This window comes from Oryx dammah, unplaced genomic scaffold (assembly GCF_014754425.2).
Source record: "Oryx dammah isolate SB20612 unplaced genomic scaffold, SCBI_Odam_1.1 HiC_scaffold_11, whole genome shotgun sequence".
NCBI lineage: Eukaryota > Metazoa > Chordata > Mammalia > Artiodactyla > Bovidae > Oryx > Oryx dammah.
In genome coordinates this window covers 41,954,507-41,976,360 of record NW_024070195.1, presented here as the reverse complement: position 1 = coordinate 41,976,360, position 21,854 = coordinate 41,954,507, and the positions used below count along the sequence as shown (strand labels likewise).

At 42.8% G+C, this 21,854-nt stretch overlaps 1 protein-coding gene across 4 annotated transcripts in view; it reads right to left on the bottom strand.

Annotated features, from left to right (window-relative positions):
- ILRUN (inflammation and lipid regulator with UBA-like and NBR1-like domains) overlaps positions 1-14,276 on the bottom strand; it is a 107,275-nt gene extending 92,999 nt beyond the window's left edge. For 2 of the 4 annotated variants that reach the window (XM_040249070.1, XM_040249071.1), the window contains exon 1: positions 13,924-14,267. In XM_040249070.1, coding sequence (XP_040105004.1) covers positions 13,924-14,081 — 158 coding nt within the window. In that variant the 5' untranslated portion in view covers positions 14,082-14,267. Of the gene's footprint in view, positions 1-13,923 lie in introns of all 4 variants that reach the window. The other 2 variants (XM_040249069.1, XM_040249068.1) reach the window with 2 other exon arrangements.
- Positions 14,277-21,854: the final 7,578 nt, after the last annotated feature.

Here is a 21,854-nt window from a genome sequence, read left to right as displayed (position 1 = left end):
CCAAAACAGAAGCAATATCGAGACAAATTCAATAAAGATGTTGAAAATGTGATCCCATTAAAAAAACTATTAAAAAAAAAAGTAGAATCTTATTAAGAATGGAGAAATGGTCACAAGACTTTTTTGTTGTTGTTGCTGTTGTTTGACTGTTTTTTTGTTTATTTATTTGGCTGTGCTGTGTCTTAGTTGCATTATCCAGGCTCAGTAGTTGGGCAAATGGGCTTAGTTGCCCTGTGGCATGAGGGATCTTAGTTCCCCAACCACAGATTGAACCCCCATCCCCTGTATTGCAAGGCGGATTCTTAAGACACTGGACCACGAGGGAAGTCCCATAATAAGAGATTTTTAAAGTGAAAACAGATTACAAATAGTGTGTATATGGGTTGAAGGGTATCCCCCTGAATTCATGTCCTCCCAGACTCTCAGAACCATAATCTTTGTAGATATAGTCATAATAGATTTTCTTGTTTAGCTGCCAAGTTATGTCTGACTCTTCTGTGACCCCATGGACTGTAGCCCGCCAGGCTCCTCTGTCCAAGGGATTTCCCAGGTAAGAATACCGGAGTGGGTTACCATGTCCTTCTCCAGGGGATCTTCCGGATCCAGGGATCAAACCTGCGTCTTTTAGATTGGCAGGCGAATTATTTGCAGCCAAGCCACCTGGGAAACCCCATAATTAGGCTGGACCCTAAATCCAACTGGCTGGTGTCCTTTTTAGGAGACACATCCTCCCCTTCGGGCGCTACCCTACACATACACACACGTGGAAAAAGGTCATGAGACTACTGAGACAGAAACGGGACTGAGGCAGCTACCAGCCAAGGCATACCAAGAAATGCCAGGAGCTATCAGAAGCTAAGAAGAGGTAAGGAAGAATTCTTCCCTAAGAACCTTTTAAGGGGGCATGACCCTGGTGATGCCCTGAATTCAGACTTCCAGCCTCCAGAGTAAGAGAATAAATTTGTTTTAAGCCACCTAGTTTGTGGTACTTTGTTATGACAGTCCCAGAAACCTGTACAGTGTATAAAACACAACAATCAGGAGCACAGAGTCTGGTCCCAGGCTGCTTATATTTTAATCCCACCATTTATTACCCACATAACTTTAGGTAACCTCTTTAATCTTACTCAGTCTCTAATTATTTTCTGTAAAATGAGGGTAACAGTATTTACCTCTTAGAATTTTTATGAACATTAAATTATATATTATGCTTAATCACTTAAAACAATACCCAGAATATGGCAAATACTCCACTTCTATAATGCAAACACAGGTACAAACACAGTAGTATTAGAAGGATATAGATCAAACTGTTTATTTCTGAATCCTATAAGTATGGCTTATTTTTTTCTTTTTGGTACTTTCTAGCTTATATGTAACAAGATTTATGCCATAATAAAATTATTATTATTAAATTTTAAAATAAAAAGGCAGCAGTTCCCAGTTACAGTTGTATGCAAACTCTATCCATCAGCTAATGATTTCCACTACTCAAAGCCGGTTATCAAAGTTTTTTTTTTTTTTAATTAAAAAGCAAAATTTACTTTAGAAGATAAAACACTGAAAAGCATTTAGAAGCACATGATTGTATCATTCAATCAATCATTAGTAAGCTGTTGCTGCACAATAGGCTATGAATCACTGACCTCAAGCACAATAAGTCAAGTTCCAACTCCTGGAAACACACTGCAGACTCAAGGCTCAAACATTTTAAGAAAACACAACTGCTCATTTTTAAAGTGAGTCTTTTCAAACCCAGTACACAGTAAATTCAATGGGGCTGAGTTTCATATTTGGAATAAACTGCTACTCCTCTCATACATTAACAGATTAGAAAATCATTTACAAAATCAATTACCCTTCCACCAAGCAAAAAATGTATTAGTGTCATTTGCACAAGGCGGCTTAATAATGAGTTAAGTCTCAGACTTCCCTGGTGGTCCAGTGGTTGAGAATCCACCCGCCAAGGCGCTTTGATCCTGCTCTGGGAAGATTCCACATGCTGCAGAACAACAAAGCCCATGCGCCCCAGCTGCTGAGTCTGTGCCCTAGCGCCTGCGAGTCAAAACTCCCGAGGCCCTGGCGCCCTAGAGCCCATGCTCCGCAACAAGAGAAGCCACCCCAAGAAGCCCGCACACCCAGACTAGAGAAAGCCCGGGCTCAGCCAAAGGTAAAACAAAGAATAAAATTTTTAAAAAAGAGCTAAACCTCTTCGGTGAGTTTTGGGTCCCTAAAAAGTTCAAATTATGAAGTGTGTTCTCTGACAATACCTCATGAGTAAATTCAGTCAAGCACACTACTAGATGCTCTTAATACATCAAAACAAAGGTTTAATATGGAATCACTAGATGAGAATCTGTTAATACAGGAAAGGAACTTTACTGTATTTGAAGAGACCAAATCCACCACTGCATGGGGTTTTTTTGTTGTTGCCACTTTTTGTTGGTTTTTACTATGTGTTTTTTCTTATCAAAGTATAGTTGATTTACAATGTATTAATTTCACCATTGCACTGTCAACTTAAAAAGTTTATCTATTTGATCAGCCTATCCAAGTACCTTGATAGCTAATTCAGTACCCACTGAAGCTGAAGAGGTGCAAGAGATATGGTACTCACTACTCTGGATAGGAAGAAGTATTATTGAAACAGCAACACCACTATCCAAAATTTTTATACACATTTAATTTTTTATATGTATATACAAATATATGAACTTCCCTGGTGGATCAGTGGTAAAGAATCCACCTGCCAATGCAGGAGACACAGTTCGATCCCCGGGTGAATTAGATCCCCTGGAGAAGGAAATGGCGACCCATTCCAGTATTCTTGCCTGGGAAATCTCATGGAGGAGGAGACCAGTGGGCTACAGTCCATGGGGCTGCAAGAGTTGAACACAACTTAGTGACTAAACAACAACACATAGACACACATGCATAAAAAATTACCTGTGTATATGTACAAAAGTCTGTAGACAAAATTTTCTAAAGGGTACAGAAGAAATAGTAGTGGCTACATCTAGAAAGGAGAGGGGATTTTGCGTTTCACTATTTATCCAGAGGTTGCAAATGAGCGGCCCAAGGACCATATCCCACCTACAGGTGCTTTACTTGGCCCTCACAGTGTTTTAAAAATTCTTAAAATGGTTGCCAACAGCTGAAAATAAGGAAATTTCCCATAAAAATCTGAATTTCTGGCTTCCCTTGAAAAACTGAAAAAAATCAAACATGGGGCCCCATCCAATAGCAAAGTTTGGCTTAAGTTTCACACATCCTCTTTACAAAAGGCAAGTGCTTTCTAGCTCACATATATGTCAATTGTTCATGTCCATAAGCATCTTAGTTTGCAATTCCTGTTTAGACCCTTCTACACTACTTACTTGGAGGAGGAAACGGCAACCCACTCCAGCATTCTTGCCTGGAAAATCCATGGACAGAGGAGCCTGGCGGGCTACAGTCCACGGGGTCACAAGAGTCGGACACGACTTAGCAACTAAACCACCACCACCACCACACTGCTTACTATGCTTTTTAAGTTCTTCCTCAATATGGAGCCCTCCACTATGAAGGGCTTCCCTGGTGGCTCAGTGGTGAAGAACCTGCCTGTGAATGCAGGAGCCAGGGGTTCAATCCCTGGTCCAGGAAGATCCCACATGCGTGGAGCAACTAGACCCGTGTGCCTCTACGTACTGAGCCTGTGCTCTAAAACCCAGGAACCGCAACTCCTGAAACACACACTCTAGAGCCCTCAAGCTGCAACAAGAGAAGGCATGACAGCGAGATGCTCGGTGCACACTGCAATGAAGGGCACAGCTGAAAACAAAACCTTTGAAAATATACATATAATGGCAAAGATCCAAGAGAACTTTAGAAAGTTTACAAAATACTTTTCCCATTCATATCTACATAACTACAAATGTTACCTAATTTTGAATAACACATTCTCTCATAAACTGACTACAAAGGATATTTAGTACAAGGAGACAGGCCTGGAAAGGCAGATATATAATATGGTGGAACCAACCTATAGACGGTTCAAATTTCTTCCAGAAACGATAGTTTTGTGGCTAAATTTTAATTTGCTTTCATGTCATGTACGCCCAAATTAAACCTACAAACAAAAAAGCCTGAAAGGAAGCTTAGTTTATAGAACTTGTTTCTTCTAACAGCACTAGACTTCAAGACTTCCATACAAACAAAATATTTACCCTCATCTACTTGAGACAAGTATTTATTAGCACTTTAACAAGTATTTATTGAACACCTACACTTACACAGCACTGCATCGGATGCTTAGAGAGAAACAAAGGCTGTTAGGCGACATGTTCCTCTCCAAGGTGTGTATTATAGATGATATCTGTGTGTTGCAAAGAATTGTATATGATGTTAGTAAAAAGGCAAGAGTGGAGTTCAGAGAAGATAGCACTACCAAGAATTAATGTCCCAATTAAAAAAAAAAGGATTTCATGAGGTATAAAAAGGAAACAATAGCATTCTAGGTAGAAGAAAAAAGTCAAAAGTTGGAAAAGCCAAAGCGTGTGTGGCAAATAAGCAGGCGGCCAGCTTAAAAGGGGCAGAGAGGAGCAGAATATCCATCACAAAAGACATGCCGGCTGGATCACTCTAAGGAGAGTCCTCAAAGTCAAGGTAAAAGCTCTCTACCTGGCCGGCAACCAAGCCCAAAGGTTTCTGAGAAAGGAAGGGCCCTGATCAAAGCTGTGATTCAGAAAGACTGACCTAGTACTGGGATATCCACAAAATGGACTGGAGGAGGAGAGCCTGGTGTAAAACACCAGTTTGGAGACTATTCCAATGTTACCCTGTTAAAGTGGTAATATAATCTATCAACTAAAGTGATGCCAAGGAGGAATGGAAAAGACAGTTGGGAGGTGCATTGCAGAGTGGAAAGATTTGGCAAATGATCTGGGGTGTTCAGGAAGGAGAGGGCACGGGAAATGACTCAGTTTGAAGCTTCTGTCTGGAAGACCACTGGAGCTGTTAACAGAGCAAAGTCAGAAAAAGTTGAAAGACTGGGCGTAGGCTAGAGGGGACTGACCTTTTCAACATACATTAGTCTTGGGTGCCAATAGAACATGCATAAGTTTTTTCCCCAAACAGAAAACCGTGCACACTTTTCTTGACCAATTTTCAGTGGCGGGCAAAGATAATAAAGTACATACTAAATAAAATTAAAGGATATATTTAGTGCAAAGTCAATGAGAAGCCAGTTCCAGAGCATATGATATGACAAAATTAAACTACAGAATACAGATGGACTCCTACCTCAACAAAATGCAAAAATTAACAAAAAATAGATCAGTGACCTAAATATAACAACTGAAACCATAAGATTCTTAGAAAACAGAGGTAAATCTTCACGATTTTGGATAGGCAATGAATTATTAGCTGAAACACCAAAAGCACAAGCAGCAACAAAAAACTACACTTGACCTCATTAAAGGTAAAAATATTTATGCACCAAAGGACATTGACAAGAAAATTTTAAAGACAACCCAAAGAACTGGAGAAAATATTTGCAAATCATATCTGATAAGGGTCTGATATATCCAGAATATATAAAGAACTCAAATAACCAAACAATAAAAAGACAGTCCAGTTAGAAAACCAACAAAGGACTTGAACAGATATTTCACCAATAAAGGTACACAAATGGCCGACAAACATATAAAAAGACATTCAATATGATGAGTAATCAGAGAAATGCAAATCAATCTCACAGTGAGGTACCACTTCAGACTCACTTTAATATAAAAATGGCATACAAGTGTTAGCAAGTTTGTAGAAAAATTGGTACAGACTCTCAACCTTGCTAGAGGAATGTATCAGATTGCTGCAAAAGTAACTGCGGTTTTGCTCTGTTGAATTCTGATGTTTGATATTGGAATACATTCTTAAATAAAGGTGGTTATGTTTAATGCACATTTCTTGCTTCACTTTTCTTGCTAATGACTTGCTGTTTATTTTACATTTATTTTAGACTACAGACATGATGTTAGACAAAAAGCAAAGTCAAGTGATTTTCTTATTCAAGTTCAACATGGGTCATAAAATAGTGGAGACAACTCTCAACATCAACAATGCATGTGGCCCAGGAACTGCTAACACACAACAGTGCAGTGGTGGTTCAAGTTGTGCAAAGGAAACGAGAGGCTTGAAGAGGAGGAGCATAGTGGCCAGCTATCAGAAGTTGGCAATGACCAACTGAGCGATCAAAGCTGATTCTCTTACAACTACAGAAGTTGCTGTCGAACATTCTATGGTCATTTGGCATTTGAAGCAAATTGAAAAGGTGAAAAAGCTGGGTAAGTAAGTGGGTGCCCCTTGAGCTGCCCCAAATAAAAACTTCAGTGTTTTGAAGTGTCTTCTCTTAGTCTATGCAACAGTTGCATAGTCTATGCATTTCTCAGGTTGTGACATGCGATGAAAAGGGAATTCTAGGGCTTCCCTGGTGGCTCAGTGGGAAAGAATCCACCTGCAAAAGCAGGAGACACAGGTTCAATCCCTGGCCCAGGAAGATGCCACATGTCAGGGAGCAACTAAGCCTGTGCACCACAACCACTGAGCCCGTGCTCTAGAGCCCGGGAGCCCCACTGCTGGACCCACGTGCAGCAACCACTGAAGCCCGTGCACCCGAGAGCCCATGCTCCCCAACGAAAGAAGCCACCGCAGCGAGGAGCCCTTGCACCGCAAGTAGAGAGCAGCCCCCGCCTGCCCCAGCGAGAGAAAAGCCAACACAGCAATGCGGACCCAGCACAGGCAACAAAACACATAAATAAAAGTTTTTAAAGTGGACTGTATACAACTGGTGACGATCGTCTCATGCTTGGAGAGAGAAGAAGCTCCAAAGCCAAACTTGCACCAAAAAAAGGTCGTGGTCACTGTTTGGTGGTCTGCTGCCAGTCTGATCCACTACAGCTTTCTGAATCCTGGCGAAACCACTACATTTGAGAAGTAGAGACGTATGCTCAGCAAATGGATGAGATGCACTGAAAACTGCAACACCTACAGCCAGTCTTAGGTCAACAGAAAGGCCCCAACTCTTCTTCATGACAACGCCTGACCACAGGTCACACAACCAACGCTTCAAAAGTTGAATGAATTGGGCTACAAAGTTCTGCCTCATCCGTCATCTGACCTCTCACCAACCGACTACAACTTCAAGCATCTCAAAAACTTGTTACAGGGCAAATGCTTCCACAACCAGGAGGAGGCAGAAAACGCTTTCCAAGAGTTCACTGAATCCTGAAGCTCAGATCCTTACAAACTTAGAAACAAACTTATTTCTCATTGGCAACAATGTGTCGATTGTAGTGGTTCCTATTTTGATTAATAAAGATGTGTTTGAGTCTAGACAGTCTGAAACAGCAATTACTTTTTCACCAATCTAATAAATGACTCAGCCACTGTGGAAAAGAGTTTGGTGGCTCCTCAAAAAGTTAAACACAGAATTACCATATCACCCAGCAGTTCAACTATGTATATATCCAAAGAACTGAAAACAAGTACTCAAACAAATAAATTAAAACTCATATTCATAGCAGTTCTATTCACAATAGCCAAAAGGGGGAAATGGCTCAAAATGTCCACCAACAGATGAATGGACAAACTGCATTTATACACATACAATGGAATATTACACAGCCATTAGTGGTCACTAAGTTGTGTCTGACTCTTGGAACCCCATGGACTGTAGCCTGCCAGGCTCCTCGGTCCATGGAATTCTCTAGACAAGAATACTGGAGTGGGTTGCCATTTCCTTCTCCAAGGGATCTTGCCAACCCAGGAATCAAACCTAGGTCTCCTATATTCAGGCAGATTCTTTACCGACTGAGCTACAAGGGAAGCCACGTAGCCATTAGAAGGAATGAAGTACTGATGGATATTAGACACAACACAGATGAAGTCTGAAAGAAGTCACACACAAAAAGGAAAAATATTTTTATTCCATTTATATGAAATATCCAGAACAGATACATCCATAGAGAAAAGAATTCAGACTGCCAGAGGCTGGGTGGAGAAAGGAATAGGAAACAACTTCTTAGTGGGTGTGGGGTTTCCTTCTGGAGTGATGAAAATGTTTCAGCTAGATAAAGGTATGGTTGCACGTCATGAATACACTAACTGCCACTTAAATTGTTCACTTTACCATGGTTCAATTTTAAGTTAATTTCACCGCAATCAAAAAAAAATCAATATTCCAAAGCAAAAATAAAAACAAGCTCCAGCTCTTGTTCACTTCTGATCCCATTAACCACATTCTTGCCAAGCCAATCATTCAGACAGCTCTGTCCACTTGCTCATTCCTGGTTTCACTCAGGAAACCTAACATGACACAACTTTTCCATCAATTCAAATCCCCCAACCATGCCAAACCCTCTAAGAAACCTGCCCATAGTAAGCAGTCAATATTTGTGAATCGCTGGTTCTGTCGGATTCAGTCCATCCCTACCAGTTCTGAAGCTTTCCTCTGTTAATTCAGCATCAATATATAAATGTTTCTTCCTGATTATCCCCAAGCTTTTTCTCTCTCAGTTTCAGGCGTGTTCTTTCCCTACTGTACAGCAAATGATGATAGAGGCTGTCTCCTGCTTTGTCTTACACCATCTACCAGGGTCCATCCAAAATATATTTGTTTAAATACTGTCTGGTTGAGGGAATTCTTTGGTAGTCCAGTGGTCAGGACTCAGCGCCCAGATTCAGTCCCTGGTCAGGGCACTAAGATCCCACAAGTCATGTGGCCAATAAATAAATAAATAAATACTGTCAGGTTGAGTTTTTGCTGTTATGTGCTAAACAAATTGGGATTGGGAGTTTGAAGATAAGAGGTGGTAAAGAAACACCTCCACCCACCCTAGCTATAAATGGAGACTAGTTCTGACTTGATATATAATCAGAAATGCAAGTCTCACAGCAACTGAACAGTACAGGACAACAGGTAGCTTTTACAAACTAAAAGGAATCTGGAAGTACTATTTGTAAACTTTTTTATACTACACCCAGAGTCCCAATCTTTTAGTGGGGAAGAAAGCCCAAAGCAAGAACTCCCAATCTTCTTAAAAATGCAACAGTGTGGACAACACTCTATCATGTTATGCAACTCTTCCAACTGTTCCTAAAGCTGCTGCTTGCCACACATTTTTAAAGGAAATCATCATTAACAAGTTTTAATCTGTCATAAAGGGACTTCTAGATTCATACGTATACACCAATGAGTGCATCAGAAACTCATTTAGATACATGTGACTGAGAAATGGATCTCGATCAGGCAGGGGAAGCACGGTGAGACCAGAAGTACACCTGATTTTCACCTCTAGGTTCTGATTCCACTTCACTGCACAGTGGTTATACCTTCCCGTTACCCAGAACGGTACCTCTGACAAAGTTGAAAGTCTACAGGACATTATTTAACAAAAGTTTTTCCCTGAGTTATTTTTCTAAAAAAAATCTGTTCCATCCATAATGGGTGCATGCAGTCTTCCAAAAAATAAACACTGCTTCCTGAAGCTACCTGTAGGTAACCTAGGATGTTGTAACACCCAAACTGCAAAGCACTAGCCTAATGAATGCTGTTATTTAGTTGCTAAGTCATGTCCTGCTCTTGTGAGACCCTACAGACTGTAGTCTGCCAGGCTTCTCTAGGTCCATGGGATTTTCCAGGCAAGAATACTGGAGCAGGTTGCCATTTCCTTCTCCAGGGGATCCTTCTGACCCAGGGATGAAACCTGCGTCTCCTGCACTGGCAGGTGGAGTCTGCCACTGGCCACCAGGGAAGGCTAGCCTAATGAACAGGAGAGACAGAACAACCAACACTGTCTATATCTTGTCAAAGATAATTAACTTATCTCTATAATGAGAAATAGGGCTTTCTCGGGTGGTAAAGAACCCACCTGCCAATGCAGGAGACACGAGAGACGTAGGTTTGATCCCTGCGTCAGGAAGATACCCTGGAGTAGAAATGGCAACCCCCTCCAGGATTCTTGCCTGGAGAATCCTATGGATGGAGGAGCCCAGTGGGCTACAGTCCATGGGGTTGCAAAGAGTCGAAAACAACTGAAGTGACTTTAGCATGCACTCATAATAAGAAATAACTTCCACGTTAATGTCCTCTTAAAAAACCTAGAAGTGTTATTCGCCTCTTGTCACAAATGCTAAAGAATAATTCACCTTGAAAACATAACAGAGACAAATGACTTAGAGGGAACACAACTGAATTTAAAATCTTATGCTGCACTAAACTGTACATTTAAAACTGATTAAAAATGGTAAGTTTTATGTTATGTATATCACACCACAATTAAACTCGGCTCTCAATCCTGTTGGTTTTTGTTGGGGAAAAAAATAAATCTATCAGATTACATTAAAGGATGAGAAACCATTAAATTGAATGTTTTTAAATTATGGATGGTTGAAAACTTCTAGTGATTTGTATTAATAGAGGCTTTCTGATCTTTTAAGGAAGGTTTTTATTAGATATTCATCTCCAAGAAGGACACAAATGAAAAAAGCTTAAATTACAGTAAGAAAGATTTAGTTTTGACATAATTCTAACTAGCAAGGTAATTAAACACTACAAGAAGGTACCATGCAAATCTCTGCCCTTGAGGATTCAAGAATAAGCTATTTGGAAGAGTTAAATGCAATCTTGCAGGAAAAACTGGAATGAACCAGAGAATCTTAAGCCAGCTTCCAGTTTCAGAATTCCAAGTTCTATACTCACAGCCGTGTCTTTAGAAGACATTCCACCTATAGAAAGTTATTCTAATATACAAATCATCTCAGTTTGGCTTCAGATATTGGGTTCCTTCACAATACCATTTATGTACTTTAGATACTCAGAAACTGAAAATTGACTACTTTTGTTAAGAGGCAGTTCCACCAATCTCTGGCAACATAGCTGCCAGCTCAGGTATAAACAGTACAAAATTGAAATAATACTGGGTTCTAAATTAAATAGAAATACCTACATAGTACACATCCAACCAAAGACTTAAAAAAAAAAATCTGTTTAGAGGGTAGGTAATTTATAAGGCCAAAACACTCAATTTTGTCAGTTTTCAACAGTTTCTTAAAAAGTTGCTGGTTAACAGAAAATAAATTCTTACTTTTGAAAACAAATACATGGTCTTTCCAAATAGAGTTTCATTTTAGATTACTCATTTTAAGCCTTCAGTTTAAAACTATTATTTTTATTTTACCACATTTTTTTAAACCATCACCAGACAACTGAATGGTGGTTATTTATTACAACCCAAAACAGGCAGGAAGTCACAGGTTAATCATCTCAAACTCAACAGGTTAACCACAATTTGAGAGAAGTTTTGGCAACCTGTATCAGGACTATCTCAAAAGTTTTCAAAGTCAGACATTAAATGACGCTTAAAAACAATACATTTCTAGACCTTAGATATTTATATTTAACACACAAATATTTTGACCAAGTATGCATTCATGTATGTATTTTATTTTAGCTAGACTTTATCAATTATAATTAGTGTTTGTTTAAAATAAAAATCTAACAAGACAAATTTAGCCAGGTCAACATTGGAATAAAAACACAATACTGGATTATGAAGCTAACTGCTTTCACTGGAAAAAGAATAACAAGCCTTACTTCCTTCCATTCACAAATTTTTCACTTTATAATCAAAGAAAATAAATAACATATGACTTCCACAATCAAAAAAATAGGTAATGTACTTACAGCTGAGTTATCACTTAATAGTCTGGATTCTTAAGCAGCTACTGACTTCTAACTGCTTTAGAACCAGAATACATTTTTAATGGCTCACTCCTCGCTCAGAAATGTATCACACCTTGTTTTACACAGAGATAACATCTTCTCAGAACACATGCTACTCTGTCACTAAGCTTAATAATTTTTAGATAAAATTCAAATAAAAATTTTATAATGCAACCATAATTTTTTTTCCTTATCCACACTGAGCCTCACCTTTCACAACACTTAAAAACAATCTTAGACATTAAACACATATACCTCAAGCATATAAAATTCATTACATTGTTTTTGTAGCCATAATAATTGGACTAATAAATACTGACTCTAAAAAACTAAAAACTTATTAAGGCAGGATTTAAATGGTACAACTCACAAGAGGGTAGGGAGAAATAATGATTTCTACCAAACTGGCAGCAACAATATGCCAAGTTTCCTATGCCGAACTAGTGTAAACAGGAAGAAAAGGACCTGGGGGTGGGAAGCAGGCAGGCAAGGGCACAACCCTCCTCAAGACATAGCTTTACTTCCAAATTTCACCAGGGTAATACCTCTGTTCAGTGTTTTCAATAGCCCCTGCTACTCTCTATTAAACACACAGGCTGGTGCTCAGAAAACGACTGGAAGCTGTAGTCCCTGTTGGACATAAAAGTCCAACAGGGGATCAGAAATACTTCTAAACATCTAGAAAGTCAACCCCACTGTTACTATATCAACTTTAAAGATGAAACAACAGGAACCACCAATGAACCACAAAAATATTCACACATCACCTTTGGAGCCACCACAGCTACAAAACTCTCATTTATAAGATGAGCACCACTCAGGATAGGGTTGGATGAGAAAGGGGATAAAGACAAAGCTTACAGACTCTTTCTGGCATTGCTTGAGGCATCAAGTAGACACGAAATAAAGGGGAGCCTGGCTCTGTAAGTCATGCCAAAAGAAACAAGATTCCACATGCCAGGGGACTGAGTGCCCAACACAGAGAGCAAAGGGCAATCATCTCATGGCTTTCTGACCAAAGAAAGATGAGCTGCTTCACCTGAAATCCTTTCAGAGGAAGTCTAATGGTCTCCACTTCATCACTCACCTTGAGTGAACTCGACAAGCCCTCCTCAGAGAACAAGGGGAAACTTTGCTTACCAGAAATAGCAAGTGCTCCACCCAAAACCAAGAAACACCCCTGTAGTCGAAGTTATCACGGCCCTCTACCCCAAATCAGTCTTCTAGAAGAAGACTCCAAGCCAAAAAGTCAAGTTCTCCATTTTTCCAAACGACTAACAACCCAGCTTTTTTTTTTTTTTTTTTTTCCGTAAGTGCCTCTGAGATAAGCCCCTCTCCCTTCCCGCACTCTGGAGCCCAGAGCTCCAATCCCGTCAGAAAAGGTCCCTCCCGCAGGACAACCTCATCTCCTTCACTTTTATTCACGTTTTCCCCAGACCCTGCCCCCCGGGTCTAGCACGCCCGGTCCTCCATTAGTAGGTCCCACCCCTTCCCTGGCACAGCTCTTCGGAAAGTCCTCTTTCTTATCCCACTCACTTGTCCTTCCCTGTAAAGTTTTCCCCTTTTTCCTGTCTGTTCTCGAATGGAGACACACACTTTAATAAGAGAGACGCACACAAATGATCTGTTCTCAGTTCTTAACTCCCAAGTCTCACCCGCGCGCCAGGTTCTGCCCACAGCACCCAATTCTCTCCCAGAGTTTCCCCTCAACCTCCGTCATCGTCAGCCTTTAACTCCATACCCCAAGCTTTTTTTCCACTCCGCAAATTCGGATTTTCTGCTTTACTTTTAGCCAACACCACGGCCCCCTTCTTCCCAGGTGGAGCCCGTTCCTCGATGCTCAAGCCCTTTTCCTCCTCTTCCCACGTTCCTCGGCCGCTAAGAACACTCCTCCGAACCTCAGCACCAGACCCCCGACCTCCCTTCCGCCTCTCCTGCCCTCCTTGGCCCCCCAACTCTCCTCCTATGTCCCCCTCTAGCCCTGCTCGGGCCCCTAATTCCTCCCAGGCCCCGAGGGCTCCCCACAAGCCCTTCCCGCCCCTGGAGAGGGGTGTCCCTCAGAGCCCGCCCGGCCTGCCCTGCCGCCGAGCTCGGGTGTCCCTTCCCTTCCCCTCGGGGCCCCGAGGCCGCTGCCAGGGGCTGGCGCGGCGGCGGAGCCGGCTCACCAGTTGGTCATGTCCAGGAAGAAGGCGCAGCCGGCCGGGTTGAGCTGGAAGCCGAGCAACCGCTGAAACTCGGAGATGAGCACGTCCTTATCCGTGGTGCCCAGGCAGCTGAACTTCTGCATCAGCTCGGGGTCCAGGTCCACGTCCATACCCTCCATGGCTGGGGCCGGACACTCGCTTCCCCGCCTCCTCACAACCAAGCAGCCGCCGCGCCGCCGGGCCCGGGGACCGGGAGGGGGCCCGCTGCTAGCTGGCGCCGCGAGCCCGCTCCGCTGAGGTAGGCCCCGGGCCTCTCACCGCCTCATCGGGGTAAACTCTCTCAGCCGCTCACTCGCTCTCGCGCTCCCCCCCCTCCCACCCCCCCGGCGCCGCCGCCTCCACCGCCGCCGCCTCTAGCTGCGCCGCCGCCTCCGCCTCCTCCCGCGCCGCGCCCACTGCGCACGCGTCCCCTGCCTAGGCCCCGCCCCTTCCTCTCGGAGGCCCGCCCTCAGTGGCGTCACAACCCCGTGACGTCCCCCGCGTGACCTCACCACGGTCGGGCGAGGGGGCGGGCTGAAGGAAGGAGGAAGGGGAAGGCCAGGAGGCGCGGGGAGGTGACTCCCGGCCTGACCTTTTCCTCGCCCCGCCCCTACCCTGAGGAGGAGGAGTTAAAACCTCGGGCTGGAGCCGGGGGGAAAGCTGGGGGCTTTTAGTCTACGACTGTGCGAGCATTTTGGAGGTGAGGAAACTGAAGTCGGGAAAGAAACTAGAGACCAGGACGAGATCCAAGTACCAGATTGCACGCAGGACCCATTCTTCTTCGCAGCCAGGGCTTTGCCCCTCGCGCTGGAAGGGCTTGTTTGCATGTTTCTAGAGCTCCTTTCGCAGAGGGATAATGCCCTGAATAGTTGGTTGCCGGCCACACACTTGGTGGCACCGGTGCTGTTTTGTTATGCAACGGTAGTCTCCAGTCTCCGGAAAGTAAAGGAGGCCTCAATGCAAACGGCAATCACGGGTCCATGCCAACACCGCATATAATCTTCCACCCACTCCGTCAACACCAAGCCTCTCAAAATAAAGTTTAAGTCATGAGAATGTGACCTGCCTTGTTTCGTTTTTAGAAGGCAGAGTGTTACTGTGCATATAGTACATGTACCTGATCAAGGCCCCATTTCAAAACTAAAGAATAAGGAAGCATAGGGACTACCTTGTCTACCTCCCTTCATTCCTTCTTTCACCACGTTTGCCCGACACTCTCTTACATCCCCATGGGGGAAGGACGAATAAGAAACGATCTGCCTTTAAGTGGCTGTCTGTCTTAAGGAAACTAAGATCCAGAAAGTTTGTATGCCTCGTCCGAAAATACAGAGCCGCAAAACTAGAAACCATCTTTCATTCTTATGTTTTCCATAACAATTTCAACAAGTAGACAGCTAGAATAAGAGACCAGCAGCATCTAGGGTGCTATGAGATTTTGGAAAGGCAAAAAGATTCTACTTCCTTCTGTCCTACTACCAAATGAGACTAACAGGTTTTAAAAACTTCTGAGGTCCCACACCTTTGGGAAAAATTCTCATTTTGCCAGTTATCAGTAATCATGGTGCTTGTCCAGATTGGTTTCTTGTAAGGATTAAAGAGTTAATATATAAACTCGGTACCCTGCCTGCTCCCTAAGAAGCACTCAAGAAATGGTAACTAATATTGTGATCATAAACTTGAGGAGATGACTGTGGGGTTAGATAGTAGTAGTACAAGTAGACAGGGATTACTTCTCCTGGTCCCTCTTCTACTTCACTTCTCTTGTCCTCTGTTACAATTATGAAGTATGTGTCCTCTCTCTTTTCTTAATAAGGGGCCACCCTTTCTCCAATGATTTTGTTTTTCTCCTACTGTCTGAATCTTATGGATGATGGAACGAGAACACAGAAAGATTATAAAAATCCCAACTTTACAGCTGAACGGACGTGAGACTGTCTACAAACAAAGGAATTGAAACTGAGAGAAGAGAATTGATTAATCCGAAATGACACAGCTAGTAATTACAAAAATTCAGTCTAGCACTCTATCCACTATATCCTGCTACAGTTCCCTTTTGAGTTCAATGTGGCCTTAAATTACAAAATAATTCAAAATGTATACACTTTTCTAGGAACTGTTTTAACTTGCACATTCATGGATTAAAGTTGTGTTGACCAAGGTTTTGAAGAAGAAAATGTTATTGAAACCTGATGATTCTATTAGAATGCTGACCCAAAGGAAATTATAAGTTCTTTGCCAACTTCAGTCAGTACTAGGGGCTCAGCTCACACCTAAACAGCCCACATAATACAAAAAAGATCCTGGCAAATAAGAGACCCAAATGGCTCAGAACTTCAGTTCATGATGGGAGCTATCTCAAAGCAGTATAATTACTCCTTAAGTGAATTCTTAAACTTTATGGGGACATTTCTGGTTCTCATGAGACTGGAGGTTGTACCCTAAACATGAATTCCCTGAAGACCAGGGACGCTAATCATCTACAATTCCTGGGACAGTGATGCCCAATAAATATTGTCCTATCCCTAACCACTGTGTACACTGACCAAGGTGGCTGGCATATTAGATATGAAGAACCAGCCCACCCCAACCCCCCATGGAAAGATTCTTTTGTAGGGTGGGATATGAGATGAAGGAAATGAGGTGTTACCCAATCAGGAGATTCTCAGACATGTGAATCTCCACTTGAGTCTGAGTGGTCATATAAAAACATCTATGGTGCTGCCCTGATGGCTGTGCCCCTTTGTTTTGTTCTGTTAGGAAGACAGCCTGATGAAGGGCTGGTTGAGAGGCAAAAGGATAAATTGCTGAGCCGCTCTAAGAAAGGAAAACTGAGAAGCAATATTCCAAAGGGGCTTCTAGGTACCATCTCAGGACCATGTCAGGGGCTATGCTTGAATATGTCACTGCCTGGAATATGCCCAAGACCTGCCACTTTCTAAATTTCTTGGGCTGGTGATCATATGTAAAAAATTTAGACTAATCCCAGATCCCCAGACCAGGTCAATTTCAGAGGTGGTTTGTTTTTTTTTTCCCCCAATATTTATTTATTTTTGGCTGTGTTGGGTCTTTGTTGCTATCTGTGCACTTTCTCTAGCTGTGGCAAGTGGGAGCTACTGTTCGTTGTGGTGCGCAGACTTTTCATTGTGATCGTTTCTCTTGTTGCAGAGCATAGGTTCTAGGCATGCAGGCTCAGTAATTGTGGCACATGGGCTTAGTTGCCCTTCAGCATGTGGGACTAGGGATCTAACCCATGTCCCCTGCATTGGCAGGCAGACTCTTAACCACTGGACCACCAGGGAAGTCCTAGTTTCAGGGTTTCTTGTCTAATACTTGAAAATAAATTGTCCAAAGAGACATGTGCTGTGCTGTGCTTAGTCGTTCGGTCATGTCTGACTCTTTGTGACCCCGTGGACTGTAACCGGCCAGGCTCCTCAGTCCATGGAGAATCCCCAGGCAATAATACTGGAGTGAATTGCCATGCCCTCCTCCAGGGCATCTTCCCAACCCAAGGATCAAACCCAGGTTTCCCACACTGCAGGTGGATTCTTTACCAACTGAGCCACCAGGAAAGGAGACATAGACACTGACAAAGCAAAAGATTTTATTGGGGAGGGGCTATTGGGCAGACAACAGGAGGGTTAGAAAACTCAGGAGAACTGCTCTGTTGCAGTCTCAGGATTATAGTAATAGAGTTTGTTTCTGACTTGTCTCTAGCCAATCATTCTGACTCAGGATCCTACCTGGTGACTTGAGCATCTTTCAGCCAAGATGGATTCCAACAAGAATTCTTGGATGTTGGTAGAAATATGGACTGGTATATTTTTCTCCTTTTGACTTTTCCTGAATTCATTCAGTTGGTGGTAGCTTGTAAGTTCTACATTCCTTACCAAGACCTCCTATTGTATCAGTCAGTGATTCCCCTAACAATTTCACCACAGCATCTTACATTGGCTCCAGGTATCCAAGTTCTTGAGATTCAGAATTGCCAGGGCCAGCAAGTGGCAAGATTATGCCACAACATAAGAAACCAAGCAGGGTCCTGGGGGGCTCCCAGGTAAGGAGCCCCCCAGGACCCTCCACTCTGTCCTCCACTCCTAGTAGTCAAGACTTTAGCCTCCATGAACTTCCCTGAATTCCAAAGAGTGGATTCAAGGGAGGAGCTGGTCAAGGGAGGGGCAGCCAAGAAACCACCTGAGGCAAGATTAAAGTGATTAGAGAGGCTCATCAAGATTAGGAGGCCCCCCTGAGACAAGATTAGTGAAGTGAAGTGACTCAGTCCTGTCTGACTCTTTTCGACCCCATGGACTGTAGCCTGCCAGGCTCCTCCATCCATAGGATTTTCCAGGCAAGAATACTGGAGTGGGTTGCCATTTCCTTCTCCAGGGTACAAACCCTGCTCACACCCTAGCCTTGTCAGAAAACTCTTCAACAGATTCTCCCAGGTTTGTATACATAGTTTTTCAAGGTAGAATCCTGGGGTGTCTCCTTTTGCCAGATCGAGTAATAAAGCTATTCTTTTCTACTTTACCCAAATCTATCTCCAAGATTCAGCCCTGGTGTACAGAGAGGCTGAGCTTTTGGTAACATAACCAATTCAGAGAATAAACAGAGTCCAAATTGATATTAGAATACATTATATGACAGTAGCAACTGGTAGTAGAAAGCTGTTGGGTGTGCATGCAAACTGTGATGACCTCCTTTCTCTACAAACCATTAGCAACATTCTAGCTGGCCCCCAGCAGCCGTTTCTTCCCCAGATAATCATGTCCCTTAGCCCTCACACCTCACTGATGGGACAAGAGGGAGACACTGGACCAGGATCAGCCAATCAGATTCCCTCTATCAGGAATTTGAAATTGGAACTCAGCGAGTTGGCAGAAAGGGCTCACCAGGTGGCTCAGCGGTAAATAAATAGTTAAATAAATCCACCGGCCAGTGCAGAGAATGCAGGAGACCCGGGTTTGGTCCCTGGGTCGGGAAGATTCCCCTGGAGGAGGCAATGGCAACCCACTCCAGTATTCTTGCCTGGAAAATCCCATGCACAGAGGAGCCTGGCAGACTACAGTTCATAGTGTCACAAAGAGTAGGACTCCACTGAGCTGCCACAGTTGAGCATGCACGACTGATGCATGAGTTGGTGGAAAAGGCTGCCAACTGCAAACTGGCACTTGCCATCTACCTCTATAAGGGTTAGGTCAGCAGCTGCTGAGCTTCAACACCTGCTGAAAGGAGTTCGGGGGGAGATCAGGAAGGAAGCACTCTGTCCTCTGGGGGAAACTGGCGGAACTGATCTTCAGATTGTTAGACCTTCTCAGGAGAAGATTTTATGAGCCCAAGTCTTGCATTCCCTCATGTCTAGGAAAGCACTAAAATCATTACTGTGACATCTGCTCCTCGTGACTAGCAGCAAGCCTCTGCCAAAAATGTGTGCTTAACTTCATGCACCCCCCTTCACTAAAATCATATGTAACACTTGCCTTCCCTCTACCTCTTTGGAGCAGTTTCTCAGAGCTATCTGAAATGCTGTCTCCTGGGCCAAATAAAACTTAACTCACAACTCTCACATTGAGCTTTTTTTTTTTTTTTCTCACTTGACAAGACCTAAGCTGTGTGCTTGGAAGTGAATAATAGAAATACACAAAAAGAGACGACCTTTGTGGGGCACTCATGAAAAAGAGATGATGCCCATCTATAATAAGTGGACCATAAAGCAGAGAGAGGCAAAGATAAGAGGCCTGAAGGCATGGAAGAAAGTGGTTTCTGTCATCCTGAGTCATCCTAGTTGTTCAGCTTTCCTTCAGATTCGTGGAATTCTCCAAGCTCCATTCAAAATACATTACCTCAGGACTTCCCTGGAGGTTGAGTGGTTGAGACTTTGCCTTCCAGTGCAGGGCATGCTGGTTTGACCCCTGGTCAGGGAGCTAAGATTCCACATGCCTCAGGGCCAGGAAACCCAAAACATAAAATAGAAGCGATAGTGTGACAAATTCAATAAAGACTTTAAAAAAATATATGCTCTCTTTTAAAAAACAAAAATACATTATCTCCTGGATGAAGTCAAAGAAAGGATCAAGTCATTTCAAAAAGAAGGAGGAGAAAAAGAATAATAAAGTGAATATTTGATTTCTAGGTAGAAATGGACATCCTACTCTTAAATATAATGGAAACACCGCGGGGGGGCGGGGGGAAGAAAAATGAGGACACAAACGGATAGTTCACAAAAGAAGGAATATTGAGTTAGCCAACAAACATTGAAAGATGTATACCACTCATAGATAAGGAAATGTATTAAAACAACAATAAGGCATCACATTTGCCTAATCAGAGTGGCAAAGATTTGAAAAGATTGTAGGGAAATGGGTACTTTCAAATATCACTGCTACTGGGAATGAAAATTGATATATTTTTTCCTAAAGGTGAGTAGATGTGAATTTAGATAAACTGGTATGAAGAACCTTTGAAATATTCATATACTCTGACCCCCAAATCCTAGGTTTATAAATGAACTTTTCATAGAGGCATTATAATAATGAAAAGTTAAAAGGCTGAAAATAGCCCCAGTGTCCACCAGTAAGAAAACTGTTCCAAAAGAAACATGTGGGCAGGGATGGACAAAGTCTTTACTTTGTTTTTTCACTACTATATTTCAACTAAGCCTGTGGGCCACAACTGCTGAGCGCCAGGCCTAAATCTCATGCTCAGCAGGAGAAGCTATGCAGTGAAAAGCCACAGCACTGCAACTAGAGAGTAGCCTCCACTCACTGCTACTGGAGAAAACCTGTGCCTGCAACGAAGACCCAGTGCAGCCAAAAATAAATGTAACTAAGACAAGTGACGGCGAAGGCGATGGCACCCCACTCCAGTACTCTTGCCTGGAAAATCCCACGGACGGAGGAGCCTGGTGGGCTGCAGTCCATGGGGCCGCTATTATTCACTTTTCACTTTCATGCGTTGGAGAAGGAAATGGCAACCCACTCCAGTGTTCTTGCCTGGAGAATCCCAGGGACGGGAGAGCCTGGTGGGCTGCCGTCTATGGGGTCGCACAGAGTCGGATATGACTGAAGTTACTTAGCAGCAGCAGCAAGATAAATGAATAAAAGATAGTTTGCAGCAAAAAATTTTTAAAAAATAATTTCACCAACAGTGCACAGGTGTTCCAGTTTCTCTGTATCCTTGCTAACACTGGCTATTTTCTGTTTTTTGATAGTAGCCATCTTATGGGTGTGAGGTGATACTTGATTTCTGTTTTGATTTGCACTTCAAAAGAGGGAGCATTCTTTCTGGGAAGTGAATAGGTGAGGTTGAAGAGCAGCCTACCATGGTGAGCAGTAACTCTGCTTTCAACATCCATCCTGAGCATGATGGGAAAGGACCAGATCCCTCACATTTGGGGGTTTTCCAGTTCCTCTACCCTATTATGCTCCTACTCAAGAGCTACAAAAACAGAAGGAACCAACCTGTTATGCTATTTTTTTTCTGGACAGAGCATCTGATGCCCTGGGTCTTTTTTTTTTTCCTAATGTAGTGAATGGGACAATGGAAAAGAAAACCTGTCTTTATTTTATGTCCCTTGGTCCCTTGACCTAGATACATCCAGAAATAGTACATTCTTTTCTTCTTTCTTCTTCTTGTTTTCTTGGCCCCTTTAGTTTATCAGAGCCAAAGCCTCTTCTAAGAACACACCAATTTCTTACCTCTCCCCCTTGTTAAAAAAAATGCTCACAATTCCTTTTGTTAATTATAATCATTCTTTTCACTCTTCCTCCAACTGGGTCACAATATGTAAAGGATCTTGCTATCTGCACCTAGGCAGAGGCAAGACAGAAAAGGAGGAAGAGGGGAACAAATACATAATGAACCCCTACAAGGTGCCAAATGTTCATCGCTTTAAATGCTTTATTTAGTTCTCAGGA